At 42.6% G+C, this 14,086-nt stretch overlaps 2 protein-coding genes across 4 annotated transcripts in view; one reads left to right on the top strand and one right to left on the bottom strand.

Annotated features, from left to right (window-relative positions):
• Positions 1–14,086, bottom strand: part of CD34 (CD34 molecule) — a 138,974-nt gene that overhangs the window by 56,677 nt on the left and 68,211 nt on the right. The window lies entirely within an intron of this gene.
• Positions 1–14,086, top strand: part of LOC308478926 (uncharacterized protein) — a gene marked incomplete at its 5' end in the record, with an annotated part of 131,148 nt that overhangs the window by 111,337 nt on the left and 5,725 nt on the right. For all 3 annotated transcript variants that reach the window (XR_013987360.1, XM_081009131.1, XM_081009132.1), the window contains one exon: positions 10,934–11,069. Coding sequence is in view for 2 of the 3 variants with exons in the window: in XM_081009131.1 (XP_080865257.1) it covers positions 10,934–11,069 (136 nt within the window). The remainder of the gene's footprint in view (positions 1–10,933; positions 11,070–14,086) is intronic.

Genomic DNA, 14,086 nt, shown 5'->3' with positions numbered 1-14,086 from the left:
TTTTTGTAGGTTTTATTTAAGAGTTGTTGTATTTAAGCACCTTTCAGCTTGGTCTTTAAAAGCAGTTTAAATTAAAATGAAGCATTGCAATAATACAGCAAAAACAAGTCTCCTAGCTTAGGTTTAGAAGATTTTTCTCATGGTATCAATGCATCACAGGAGTAAATAATGCTAAGCAACACATTCCCTCAGACGAGTCCATGTTGGTTGCTTATGCATATGCACAGCACACAGAGAAAAGTGGAACCAGCATCTTATCCCCATGGGTATGACAGCAGGAAAGATAGAAAGCTAAACCAGGAACCCACTAGCTTCCTGTCCAAATTCGCTCTACCCCATTTCAAAAGCATTTCTTTCCTGTAATGCTACAAAGCAGCTAAATAAAGGCGCCACTAAATGTTAGGAACTCTGGATCTGAGAATATTCATTTTGTTTTAATTTTACTCTATAAATGATCAGTGGTGTGGTTCTTTTTAATTTTAGTTTTTGCCCATTTTTTGATGGACCAATCATTAAAGAAAAGATTATATGAGAACAAGGTTAAAGTATCTGAAGAAGGTATCTGAAAGTATCTGAAGAAGTGTGCATGCACACGAAAGCTTATACTGTACCCATAACAAACTTAGTTGGTCTCTAAGGTGCTACTGGACAATTTTTTAAATTTATTTCGACTGCATCAGACCAACACGGCCACCTACCTGAAGGTTAAAGTTTGGTTTTCTTTAAAGTTGCATTAGATAGGCAACCAGATGCCCTCTAGATTTTTTGTTGGACTACAATTCCCATCATTCTTGCTCATCAGCTACTATGGCTAGGGCTGATGGGAGCTGAAGTTCAACAATATCTGGTGTTGGAATTCAGCACCACATTGCTACCACTGTTTGAAAGGATAAAAAGATCCATATGTCACCTTGGTATGGATTTGATTATCTCTCTTTGTCAAATAGAATAATTCATTGGAAGAGTTATTTACTTTTAAGTGAAAATTGTTTGTCAGGTGATTATTGTTTTCATTCCTATAGACCTACGCTTTAAATTTAAGTTTTTGCAACACAGTTTTATAAGTTTTTCGTTTTCATCCAAATATGCTAGAGGTCTTTTCCCACATACTGTTTTATATTTTCGGTTGTTGGTTTTTTTACAGCACTGGGCAGGAGGCTAAGAAACCTTTCACAGTACATCAAGCAAAAGCTATAATTCCCAGGCAATACTCTCCATGTGTAGGAGCTCCTGGGATCACTTCAAAACAAAATATGTGAGAGCAAAATATTATGTTGGAATCGGCTTTAGATTCTTTGTATGGTGGGGTGGGTGGAGGAAAGGAACTGTATGGGAACAGAAGATTTTTATAACTGAAAGGATCCAAATTCTGACATTTTCCCTCATCAACCACAAATCACTTGCCAGCTCCCTGCACTCACAACACTCATACACAATTTCTTCCAGCTCTCAGCTTCTCATGATGGCCTCTCAGGTTCCCACATATCTTCTCCACAAAGAGTTCTTGATAACTTTATTTATGGCTGGGCCTTTCCCTGCTGCATTCAGTGGTAGAGCATCTGCTTTGCATGCAGAAGGCCCCAGGTCTCATCCTGGCATCTCCAGTAGGGCTGGGAAAGACTCCTGTCTGAAACACTGGATAGCCAGGGCTCACCAGAGAAGACCAGGTGTGGGGAACCTTTGGAACTCTGGATGTGCCTGAATTATAACTCCCATGGTCCATGCTCCCATGCTGATGGGAGCTGTAGTTCAGCAACACCTGGAAGTCCACTGGCTCCCCCCACCTGATGTTGACAGCACTGAGAAAGGTGGACCAATTGTCTCAACTCAGTATAAGGCAGCTTCCCATGTTTCACAAGGTTAGAAAACTTGTAAGTTGCTCAGTCACTCCTTTCTGAGGCTATGAAGGAACATTTGAGGAAAATTTTCTTATTTTACAGTCGGGATTCACACCACACATACATCTGTTATACATTATTCACTTACTGCAGTTGCTGTCAGAAAACTCTTCGTCTTTGGGGCAATCCATGCAATGGGGAATAATGTCTGAATGTCTCTTCTGAGTGTTTTAGTTTAAATGCCCTGAATATTCACTTAGAATATCAGCAGCTAGCATTCATGTTCCATGTGTTTAAGTTTGTACACATGTAACAAACATGGATCACTCAGAAAGGAAACCATCTTATGAATGGCCAGAAGTTAACGTCTTAGAGAGCCTGGCTACATGTTACACTCACCACATGAGACCTCTGCTTGTTGAGAGTATGGAAGGGTTCATCATCAATAAGCAAAAAAAGATGATGGTGATAGAAAGCACACTTACATGCAGTCAAGGAGCTCTCTGTGCACTTTCTAATTTTCTAGCAACTTTCCTACCAGCTCCTAGAGGATATTGGTCAGTGGCTGCTTCTATATAGGTGGCTCGTAGCCACCTATGTAAATATGGATTACAGGTGGGGACAGACTACAGGCTGGTATTTTGAAGACAATGATGTGTGGCCATTGCAAACAACAACAACAACAAAACTTACATGTGCTGATTCCACAATAAATTGCTGTCTGGAAGCACTGGCAGTGAACAAATTATGTCAGTTCTAGAGAAAACGAGTTGTGTGGAAGCAATCTCAGCCAAAGGGTAACTGCTGTTAAATAAACAGCATTAGAACCTTATTTTACTTTCACTTAGCTTCTTTACCCTAGAGGCAGAAAATACCTTTTTTAAGATAAAGAAAGAAAGAAAACCAGAACATTTGCCCTGCATCCCATTCCAGCGATCAAAATAATACTGATCTTCCTTTAAAAAAAGAAAAAGAAAAGAAAAAAGAAATGTCAAGCCTGTCTCAGCCCAAACAAAGTCTTATTGCCTTCTTTACTCCCCAAGGCCGCAGCAAGAAGGAACTCTCTTTCACAAAGGAGAGCAAACAGGAGTAAACAAATTGGCCCTCTATAACCAAGTTGTGTTTGTTTCGCACAGCTGCAGTCAGGGTAAAAGTTTGCTCTATTGCTGCACCTGTTTCCATATGTGTCTGAAACGCTGTTTGTGTGTGTGAGAGATGCAGAGAGAGATGCAATTTGCATCTGTGTTCTCAGCAGCTTCCAGTTTTAAAGAGATGGTAGACCAAAGTTGAAATTCCCCCAAGGACCACAATCTGCCCACCGGATGTATGTTGTTTGAGCCTGTTTGAAATCAACCCTTATCAAATCATGTCACACACTTTCTCTTTCCTTTCCTAAACTGCCTGTTTGAGAGATTGCTGTAGGATCATCAGATATTTTGTCTGGGCCTTTTGTTTTTTTGTGGTCTTTCTCAAATGTTTGTCCACTGATTCACTCAGAGTTAAAGGGAAATGTTTTCACATTGTAAGGACTGGAGCTATTCCACACAACTTTAATGTTACGTCTCTTATCTGGATTCTCTATCTAACAACTATGTAATATATCTACATCCAGATATCTGAGCATATTGGTTTCCTGAGCACATGTGTTCCATAGCAGTGAAATCTTTCCAGATGGCAGCAACTTTATTATAGACCAATCAGGGGGTTGCTAGTTTGTACAGTAATCTTTCTTTCTTTCTTTCTTTCTTTCTTTCTTTCTTTCTTTCTTATTTATTTATTTATTTTCAAACCATGCTAAACCACTTTTCACCCAAATGGATTCCAGGGTGGTATGCAATAAAAAACAACAACAATAAATAGAAAACATAACCACTGCAAAACAATAAAAATTCACAGACAGCAGCTGTAAGCCAAAAAAGCGAACTGAAGACAAAAGTAATCACTCTAAAATGTGTGGGTAAACAAGAAACTCTTAACCTGCTGCCAAAAATATATTCTTATTTATTCTGTTTCAGAATTTATGAACTGCTCTACAGAGAATAGCAGAGAATAGCCAAGTGGTGTACAGAAAATGAATATAAAAACATAATAAAGATCTTCATAATGCATGCTAAAAGCATGTGCTTGAATCACAACAAGCTTTACTATGGGATTGTGTGGTGCCATCAACAAATCTTTAATTCCCAGATCTACGTAAGTGTCTGGGTGGGATGTGGGGAGAGGCAACTTCTCATGCCACTGCCTGTCGAGCCAAAGTCACAGTACCACCACAGAAAAGGCTCCTTGTGCTTGTTTAAGACACTTTACCAATGGTAGCACTTGCCTCAGTTGAAGACTGTATTGCACAAGGATCACATTCTTTAGGTAATTTGCTTACAAACTTTAAAGTTAAGCACCAGCACCTTGAATTGGGCCCAGAAGCAAATCACCACTTAGTGTAATTCTTTAAGAATTGGTGTAATCTGGCCTCTGGATAATTGCCAAATAAGAGTTCACAGAATCATAGAATTGTAGTGTTGGAAGGGACCCCGGGGATCATCTAGTCCGGCCCCCTGCAAAGCTGTCCCATACGGGGATCAAACCTGCAACCTTGGCATTAGCAGCAGCACACTCTAACCAACTTGTTCTGGAGTATTCATAAACTGGCCACCCCCGTTTTTATATAACTAGCATTCTTTTCCAGGAAACACCCAGCGCTCACTGGTTTCATTTACAACAAGCAGCCTAATTTGCTGTCATCTTTGTCGCTGTGCTGCAACGAACAGCTAAAGCAACATCTGCTCCCTGGAAAGTGAGGCACAGTTGTAACAGAAGCGTCAATCAAAGCTAAGGCAAAAGCCATTTAAATGCAAAGGTGAATTCCACAAACCAGATGTCAGTTCCTGTCTGGAGCACCGAGAATAATGACCACGTCACCCACATCTTTTCTCTTCCTGGCTGCCCCTCTCAGTCACTCCTGTTCATGCTGCCCAGTTTCCTGGCATTCTCTCTCATTTCATTGAAGTGTGGGCTTGAATGGAATAAAATAGCAGGCCCATCCGGACTATAGCTACTGACCTTGACTCGCCTTTCCTTTTTTAAAAAAGGTATTAAAAATAGTGCATTCTACCAAAAATAGGATAAGAAAGCAACCTATAGGCCTTTAGGATACAGACACTTGGAAGTTTATTCTTCACTAGTGTGAGTGGAGATTCTGTAATTCAAATGTAACTTTCTCGATAACTTTAATTTACTTATTAATAAGTAATAAGTGTTATTCATTAGTAGACATCTGCTTAACATGCTATAGTGAAAGTTTCTTCCACTCAACAAGAAGACAGCCACCCTAGCCAAAGTATGTCCCCTTACTAAGAGGTGGGATGCCTTGGTTTTCTTTAACCCTCCAGGGGCCTCAATGTGTTCACCACTCATCCAACTGGTGCCTCCACTGAATGCCCTAACATGACCGGGGGGGGGGGGGGGATGGGGACCTATGAGCCAAAACAGCATCACCCGAAAGGCATAAGAAGTAGGCAAAAAATTAATAATTGCCCAATGGCCAATTAAGGTCCCACCAAGAGAATTTCTATATCCAGCCTCCATGAAAAGCAATCAACCATAGCCCCCACTATCAATCAAAGGATGGGTGAGTACCTGAAAGTGGGGGAGATGGCATAGGGCTGCTCTGTAAAGGTCAAGACTCTACCCCTATAGTCTCATCCAGGATGTGGACACAGCATGCTTCCTTCTCACCTGCTCATTCTACCCCTAATTGGAAGTGGGGGGCAAACTCACCCCCAGTAGCTATATTAAGATATACAACCATGCAGTGGGCAGTTGCGTATTGCAGAAACTGCAATACACAACATGGCTCTTCCTTTGTAATTAGCATCTGTTGAAATCAATGGCATTAAAGTAACTGGGTATTTGTATAGTGATCCCATTGTTCCCAGTATGGTGACCTGAGCTCTCTAGCTTCCAGCAGACAGAGAAATTCCCTCTGAAGCAGAGGATTCAATTCTTAACTATTATGGTCTGATATTGCCCACAACTGAAGGCTGGTGAAGGAGTGGTTGCTCCTCTTGGTGGTATATTCATTCCTGTTTGCCTCTGGTAAATACTTCTTGCAAGGTTCAACAACCTGTTTTACTGGAGGCAGCAGATAGACAAATAATAATAACAACAATAATGAAAGGGATGACATTTGCAGTTTTGAGTGAGTGCCATGCATGCCACCAGTTCTGGTCACTTCTATCCTCCTCCTATGAGATCTGCCTGCACTCAAAAGACAGAAGGAGAACAAGCACATGGACACATACTGGACTTTTCCTAGGGATGTGGGAATCTGAGTGGAGTCTTTAAAAGCACATAGAGCTGAAAATGGCAGTGGGAAACTGTTTCACTATTCCAACTTTGTTCTTCAGCTCCATGTACTTTCCAAAGTAACCATCTCATAACTTACAGTACAATCCTATACATGTTTACTCAGAAGATAAGCTGAATTCATTGGGGCTTCAGGCACAGGCAGGGGCGTCTTACCCATAGAGGCTAGTGGCATGGGGCACCAGGGCACCATGTTCTGGAGGGCGCCAGGGAAGAGGCAGAGGCTGGACGTGGCACCTCCCAGCATCAGCTCGCTGTCCTCACCCGCCTCCGCCATGCCGCACTGAAGTAGCGCCGCACCGCATCTGAAGCCTCCGTCTGCTGTGGCCACCACGGCACAAAGTGGCCAGTTGAGCCGGGAGGTGCCGCGTCCAGCCCCCGTCTCTTCCCCCACTGGAGGAGCCGCCCTCCAGCTGCTGCCTGCCTCCTCCAGCCCCACTGGCAGTGCTGTCCTCCCTAAAAAACTCCGGGAAATGGGGGTTGGGGGGTGCGCCAGAGGGAGCTTTGCACCTCGGTGCTGGATATGCTTAAGACGGCCCTAGGCATAGGATTGCATCCTTAATTGTGCATTTGTTTGTGTAAAAACAGCTTGTTCCGTTTTTCCATAATCTACTGCCAGGCAATTTCAGCCCCACTCATAATTTTTTAATAAAAAAAAACTAGTATGTTTTATGTTAGACGCTCCAGTGTAGGCCAAATTTATTTTGCCGTTTTCAGTACAAACATGGACTGAAATAATCAAGGCTGAATATTCATGCTACAGTTGCCTGGACCTATACCTGTAAGGGGGCCCAGAGTCTGAGCTTTCTTTTTCCTTTTTAAAGTAAATTTCTAGCCTAGCCCCCTTGGAAGGGGGAGGGAAGAAGTGACTTGGTGGGCTCCTTTCCATCTTTCTTGTTTTTGCCTGCCTATGTGTTGGTTGTGTTGAGAGGCAGATTTCGCTGCTTTGCCAAGAAGCAGAGGAGAAAGGAAAAAGATGCAGCATAGTGATTTTCCGCTTGCTTCATAATCTGCTCCTTGTTTTTCATTTCTTTTCTGTAGTACATGAAAGATTATGTCATTATAAACATGTTAGTCTTCAAGATACCACAAAACGTTTATTGTGGTAACTTATTTCATGTGTTCCCTTTTTTGGAAAGGGGGGTGGTCCTGTTTTGGAAACTGCACCAGGCCCCCAATCACCTTAATCTGGCCTTGGAGATGCTCAAATCTTTGTAGAAAGTAATCTGATTCTATAAACACTAAGCAATGGTTGGTAGGTAATAGGGTGCTAAGAGCTTGCAGGCGGCTTAACTGATTTCCCATGCTTTTGTGTTGAATACTAATTCAAAGACTAGGATTTTGTCCAAATATTTAAAAGTCTATTTAGTTTCACACTAAATGATGCAATGGACATATGGTTAGGAATTTATCTGCCAGAAAACATGTTTTCTATAAGTTCCTTTGCTAAATACTGCAAGACAGATGGTGCATAATAGTTTTGGCCCAATCTTTTCCCCACACGAAGAAAGGGTCATTTCTTTGGAGACATTCCTTATTATACTCCCAAGGCCTCAAGAGTTAGCAGCTTTCAAATGGATATTGTAAAGAACAGTGAAAAAGAGATTAGAAAGACCATTTTTCAAAATATTTCTCATGTAATTCTTATGTGAATTAGGTAAAAGCAGCTTATTGTACAAAAATGAATAAGAGAAGGTAGGTAAAAGTTTGGTACACTGCTCTTACATTTCAATGAATATAGTTTTCTAAAGATTTGTTTTAAGACTAAAACTGACTACAGCAAGACTTGAAGGAGAGGGATGACCACCCAGCAAGGACTGCCTGAAAGAAACTGAGAAAGGAGGTGTGAATTGCTCAACTTTGCAGTAATGTTCTTTCAAACACACAAAATGCTCCCAGCAGTGTGGGAAGAAAAAGGGTTGTAGAAGGAAAGGATTGGTGGTGGTGACTTCCCACTTGCGCTGGAACAAAGGAAGCTGTATCTGAACTCAAGCTAAATCCCTTGCAACATCATCCATAAAAATCTTAGGCAGCAACAACAGTCCTTGCTTACCACACAAACGTGACACTTCGTTTCGATTCACTCCATAAGAAAGTTAAGTACGTATACATACAAACATAACTATTAGCTATGACATCCGGAACTAAGGAGCAAGAAGGTTACCACCTCTCTCAAATGGTTACAGTACAGTACTTCCACGCTGCCTAGAACACAGAAAGTTGGTATAAATGTAACTCCAAACGCTATAGGCGTATATAATACCCAAAGGCAGGGATATAGGTACATATCACGCTATTGATATGTATGTCTCTATCTCAGTATTGTTTACACTGACTCAGTGATGGACCGTAAGGAAATGCAGCACCCATTCTCCTCTCTCTGCTAGGGCTACTGGGCTGGGTGCGAGGAAGCAGCAGGTCCGTCACACTCTGCAGCATCACTCCACCCACGGGTCAGGCTTGACACAGGGATGGAGCTGCCATGGCCGGCAGCCTCTCTCCACTGCTGTGGAGCTGCGCATGGTGCAGCCCAGCCAAGGAGAGGGCGGCAGCTCTCTGCCACCAACTCTTCAATCTGCCCCGGGTCAGAAGCGGAGCTAAAGCAGAGTGGAGCTGAAGCGGAGCTGCAGTTGGATGCGAAAAAGCTGCCTTGACAGCTCCCTCGCATGCCAAAGCCAGGATCTGATGGGAGTCTGTTATGGGGGCGCCTGGTCGTTCCCCCCTCCAGAAAATGTGCCAAGGACAACGGCAACCCCACACTATACCTCTGCACTGACTGGCAGCCGCTCTCCAGGCTGGGATCTACATCAGCCCGACCTGGAGATGCTGGGAATTGAACTTGGGACCTTCTGCACACGAAGCATGTGCTCTACCACTCAGCTCCGCAAATGATTATGGTACTTGCACACCCACTAGGAAGCAGAAATCTTGTTCGGGACAAACTGACTACTAGAAGGCCCTGAAAACAGGTTCCCAAAGCAGAGGACATAGACATCCCCCAAACAGTTAAGCAGCTCCCGTACTAGCTAGAAAACTGGAATGTTGTGCTCAAATTGCCTGAGATAACCCAATTATCAGGAGTCAGAGAAATCATGTCTGCTTTTCAATTAGCACAGTAGACGTGGACATCTTCCAAATAGCTAAGCAGTTCCTATACTATGCGGGTGGCGCTGTGGGTTAAACCACAGAGCCCAGGACTTGCCAATCAGAAGGTCAGCAGTTCGAATCCCCACAACGGGGTGAGCTCCCGTTGTTTGGTCCCTGCTCCTGCCAACCTAGCAGTTCGAAAGCATGTCAAAGTGCGAGTAGATAAATAGGAACCACTCCAGCGGGAACGTAAATGGCATTTCCGTGCGCTGCTCTGGTTTCGCCAGAAGCAGCTTAGTCATGCTGGCCACATGACACGGAAGCTGTACGCCGGCTCCCTCGGCCAATAAAGCAAGATGAGCGCCGCAACCACAGAATTGGTCATGACTGGACCTAATGGTCAGGGGTCCCTTTACCTTTATATTATGCTTCTTGTTCTTTGTAAAGCACCATGTATTTGTTGTGTTCTCTGTGGCTTGTTATTTTGGTATTATTTGATATTCTTGACACCACACACACAGTTTTACGGTATAGAAATGAACAAACAAACAAAACCAAATAAATGGTGCATAAGGAAGCTATTGTATAAATAAATTAATAATATCAATTGTAGGTATTATAGGAGACACAGGACTCACTACTAAATGAATTATGGTTTGTGTTCATTCATCAGAGATGTGCTAACAATCTTATCTTCAGGGAGGTTGATATTGAAACATCGTCAGAATGGGGGTAATTATGAAGGAGGTTACTTGTCCCAACAATTCACAAATTAAGACCTCAGCTGCTACAGTTCCATCAAGGTGCAAAGTGTTACATTCCTGTTGATATGTTAAAAACTGGGGGTGGGGAGAAGAACCCTAAATATTCCCCATTGCCAAGGGTTTCAAAAGAAGGCTGCTGTATTGGCTTAATCTGAGGCACCTTAAATTTAACCAGAACTTAAATGCTCCATTTAATCAGATGGACTTCAAGGCTATGCAGCACAATTCTAAACATGTTTACTCAGAAGTAGGTTCCCCTGAGATCAACGCAACTTTTTCTTTTGCATGTGTATCTAGGTTTGCATTTTTAAATCATCTTAAATATTTGAGGAAAATAGTTCTAAAGATAGACCCGTTGAACACTTCTCACATGATGTGGCTGGTGTGTGTGTGTAAGAAACTAATCTGTCTCAGAGTTCTGCTGACTCCGGAAGCCCCAGTTGGTAGCCTGGGAGAAGGAGATAAGCATCTGTTTGGGAGGCAGGGAACCTCCGGTGATTAGCTATTGTTCAGAGGTTCACTTCCTGTTGCTTCTGAGAACTAAAGGCCAGTTTTGGCCATATATAAAGGCATCTTGAAGCAATTGCCTTTGTGTGCAAATGCACAAAGGGAGTGTATTTTATTGTCTGGAGTCTTACCCCTCCGCTACTCCTTAGTTTTAAAAACAGTATTGTGAAAGGGAGAAAATACAAGTAAACATTTCAGGGGCATTTACTTAAATAATATGGGAAATTGCAGGCTGTATTTGTGTGTCACCATCCCTGCCCTGTGTTGATTCACTGAATCGATATTTAGTGCATAACCACAAACAAGCATTACATGACTGTCTCACGAGTAGGAAACTGTAATTGAAGGAACAATGGCTGTCCCCTCTTTCCACAGGAACTCTAACCCAGCTGCAACTTTGAAGTCATCATTGCTATGGGGTGAGCAGATTTCAGGCATGCAGGATCTTTTTTTTAAAAAACAACAACAACCAAGAACACCAAGATCCATCAAGGAGAATCAGGTGCCAAAGGTATGCACATAGAATTAAAGAATTCTGAGCCCAGGAATTTGTTTTGAGTACTGTAATGGATTTAGGGGTTGCTCGTGCGTAAGTTGCCGCCACTGCTGGGGAGGTTACCTGGTTAAACCCTTTCTGACTGAACAGCCTCCAGCATCGTGACTGTCTCAGTCGCTGGCAGAATCCGTCAGTGGGCGTTTCTTAAACTTCTTCCAGCACAAAAGTTCCTTGACGCCTAGTCTCCGCCTAGACTCCCTGCGCGGAAGCCTTCTGCACAGGGAGGGTGTGGGCAGCGGAGGACCCGTACTCTCTTGGCTGGTCTCCGGCGAGGAGTCTTGGAGCCTCCTCTCTGATTCCGCCATCTGCCCCCCTTCTCTACTGGTGTTACGCTGATTTCCTTCCCCAGTGGACGGGCTGCCTCTCTCCCTACTGGGACCCTCTCCGCCATCCCTCTGGAGCCTTCCCTCCGCCTCTAGCTCCGATAGCAGTTCCCTGACAAGTACCAAAACCAAACTACTACTGATTGAACCCTTCTTTCCACTTCCTTTATTTCAGCAGCATAATTTAGTGGGTAGGGGGTCATAATAGATCAGACTGGCAGAGGATTTCTTGCTTTATGCCTTAAGATTTGTAATTCTAAAATTTATAATATTTGGCAAAAATAAAAGCAAACAAAGTAACAGCAAACAAAAACCAAATCTACAAATATGTTTTCTTGCTGTAAGGGAAATGAAAAGTTTTGAAGATTTCCACAATTATTTATTCCCTGCTAGCAAAATCAAGACATGTATTGTAATCTGTTTACATCGTTCACATTTAATTTCCACTGGACTGAAAACTGAAAATAAAAATTTAATAAATCCCTGGATATACAAATGTATGAAAACAAGTATACCCTATTTCACTTGACATAGGACGTTTGCTGAAGCAAATCTCACCACTCAGAGACTGACAGCTGAATGTGTGAAGTACCTCAATTGAAAAATACTGTTTGAGGTCATGACAGGTAAAATGAAAGATCTATTTGTGCCATTTGGCATTTTCGCACATGCAAGTCATCATGATGTTTCAGTCAGTGATGAATGTGTATGTGTGAAGTTACCTTCAGATGCCATACCAGAAATGTTAGGAAACTTGTTCATCCGGTATGTAGCAGGTAGTGTTCATTTAAGTACTTGCAGTCTCCCTCAGAGACATTCTAAATTTCAGGAAACTCAGTGTAAAGATGTGAAGGCCTGGAAACACCCTCCCCCATCTGTCCGTCCCCTTCCTGGGCCTTCACATCTCTAGGTTGATTCCTTCCCCCAGCCCTGCTTGCTTAGGCTTTATACAAGAGGAAGCAGCCTACAGTGATCCTAATCTCGCTTGAGAGACTAGCTATTCCCTGGGGGTAAATACAGCAAGGGGAGTGAAATTCTTTAAGGATACAGCTGAATTGTCTGACAAAACAGACCCCTGAGAATGTGTGAAGGGGGAGAATTAATTGCTTGACTTCCCTGTGAGCATTTCAAACCATCTAACCAGTCCTGACATTTACAGGGTAAGGGATGCCAGCCACCTGTTTTTAGTGGGTGGAAGGAAAGAAGATACAGAAAAAGCTTCAGAGCATCCAGTTATTTTAGATGCCTCTGTTCAAAACCACCTGACTGTGCTGCTTTGTACCTCACCCCATCCCACACACCCTTCCAGCTGATTCATGCAACAAGTAGAGTCAGAAGCAGTATTTGCTTTTAAACTGATGGTGGGTGTGGGGGAGGGAATGCATGAAGACAAACCCATGGAACTATGCACTGTAGTTCACACTGAATATTGCGGTTTGGGCTACAATACTGTCCAGAAGTATTAAGGCTTCTGTTGTAGGCTGGAGCATGGGCTGAAGCTGAGAAGGTACAACAACCTTGTAGAATCATCTGTTGCTTTTAACTCCCCTGTTGCAGGATAGATTGAGAGAGTTGCATCCACCAGCGCTGCAGTATACTGTTGCACTCATGTTGCAGTGTTGGAGAGCTGTGATGAGAGAGAATAGCATACAGAGGTCTTGCCAAGTAATCCATTGCTAACATTGCAGTTCAGAGGCGAAACTCTGGCTACCTGATTCGCAGGCAAAAGTTCCCTATATCTTTCAGGCTGCAGTAAAGGGCAACCTATTAATATTGCCTCCTGCCAGGCAAATCAAGCACTCATTTGCATGCAGAAGCCTTGTGCTCTATTGACTTGCATGGTGACTGGTCTGCATTTTTAAATGTTCTAAACAAGCAAGCAAGCTTTGCACATGGACTCAAGTTAGATCAAGGATTAGCCTTTGATGCTAATTTTTGTTTTTTCCAACCCCAGGCTCACACCCAGGGATACAATGCAACAGTTTGTTGAGGAGCCCCCTTGTTTATATGTCAAATATACTATTTCCTGGGACACTGGCAAATAAAAAAGGACAAGGACAAGGCAGGAAGAGCAGAGAGGTCAGATTTAGTCAAAGTCCGTCCACAAAGGTCAGTGCTAAAGGAACAAAGAGGTGTGCTCTTTTTTCTGAAGGTACAGTGACAAAAAAGAACAAGAAACAGGAAGACAGAGATTAACTGGTCAGGTTCCCTAATAATTTATCAGTACATTTGGAAGGTGTCAGGGAGTCCCATTAACTTGGCTGGTTTCACTGACTGCTCTCCAATGCCTCACTGTCCAAAGTACTTAACTATAATAAACAGCATCACAACAAAACACCAATAAAAATCATTAAAGCATAAGCTTCATAATTTAGCATACAGTTTAGCCTCTCCATACTTGATGTGCAGATTGCTGATTGCGATTTATTCCACCCATTTATGGATGTCACATGAAGGCGTGCACTAGATTTATTACGGCGATATTTCATCCATCAACAGTTTGACTGGCAAAAATGGGCAGTTATTACCAGAGATAGATGTTGGGTGCTTAATTTAACCTTAATTTTCAATAAATGGCTTGTTTGCCACTCCATATATTTTAAAGATTATTTTAAAAATTGGCAATGTTCATCAAGATTTAAACCACAG

Source organism: Podarcis pityusensis, assembly GCF_964106645.2.
Source record: "Podarcis pityusensis genome assembly, chromosome: 6".
In the NCBI taxonomy this organism is placed as follows: domain Eukaryota; kingdom Metazoa; phylum Chordata; class Lepidosauria; order Squamata; family Lacertidae; genus Podarcis; species Podarcis pityusensis.
This window is presented reverse-complemented; position numbering and strand designations above follow the sequence as displayed.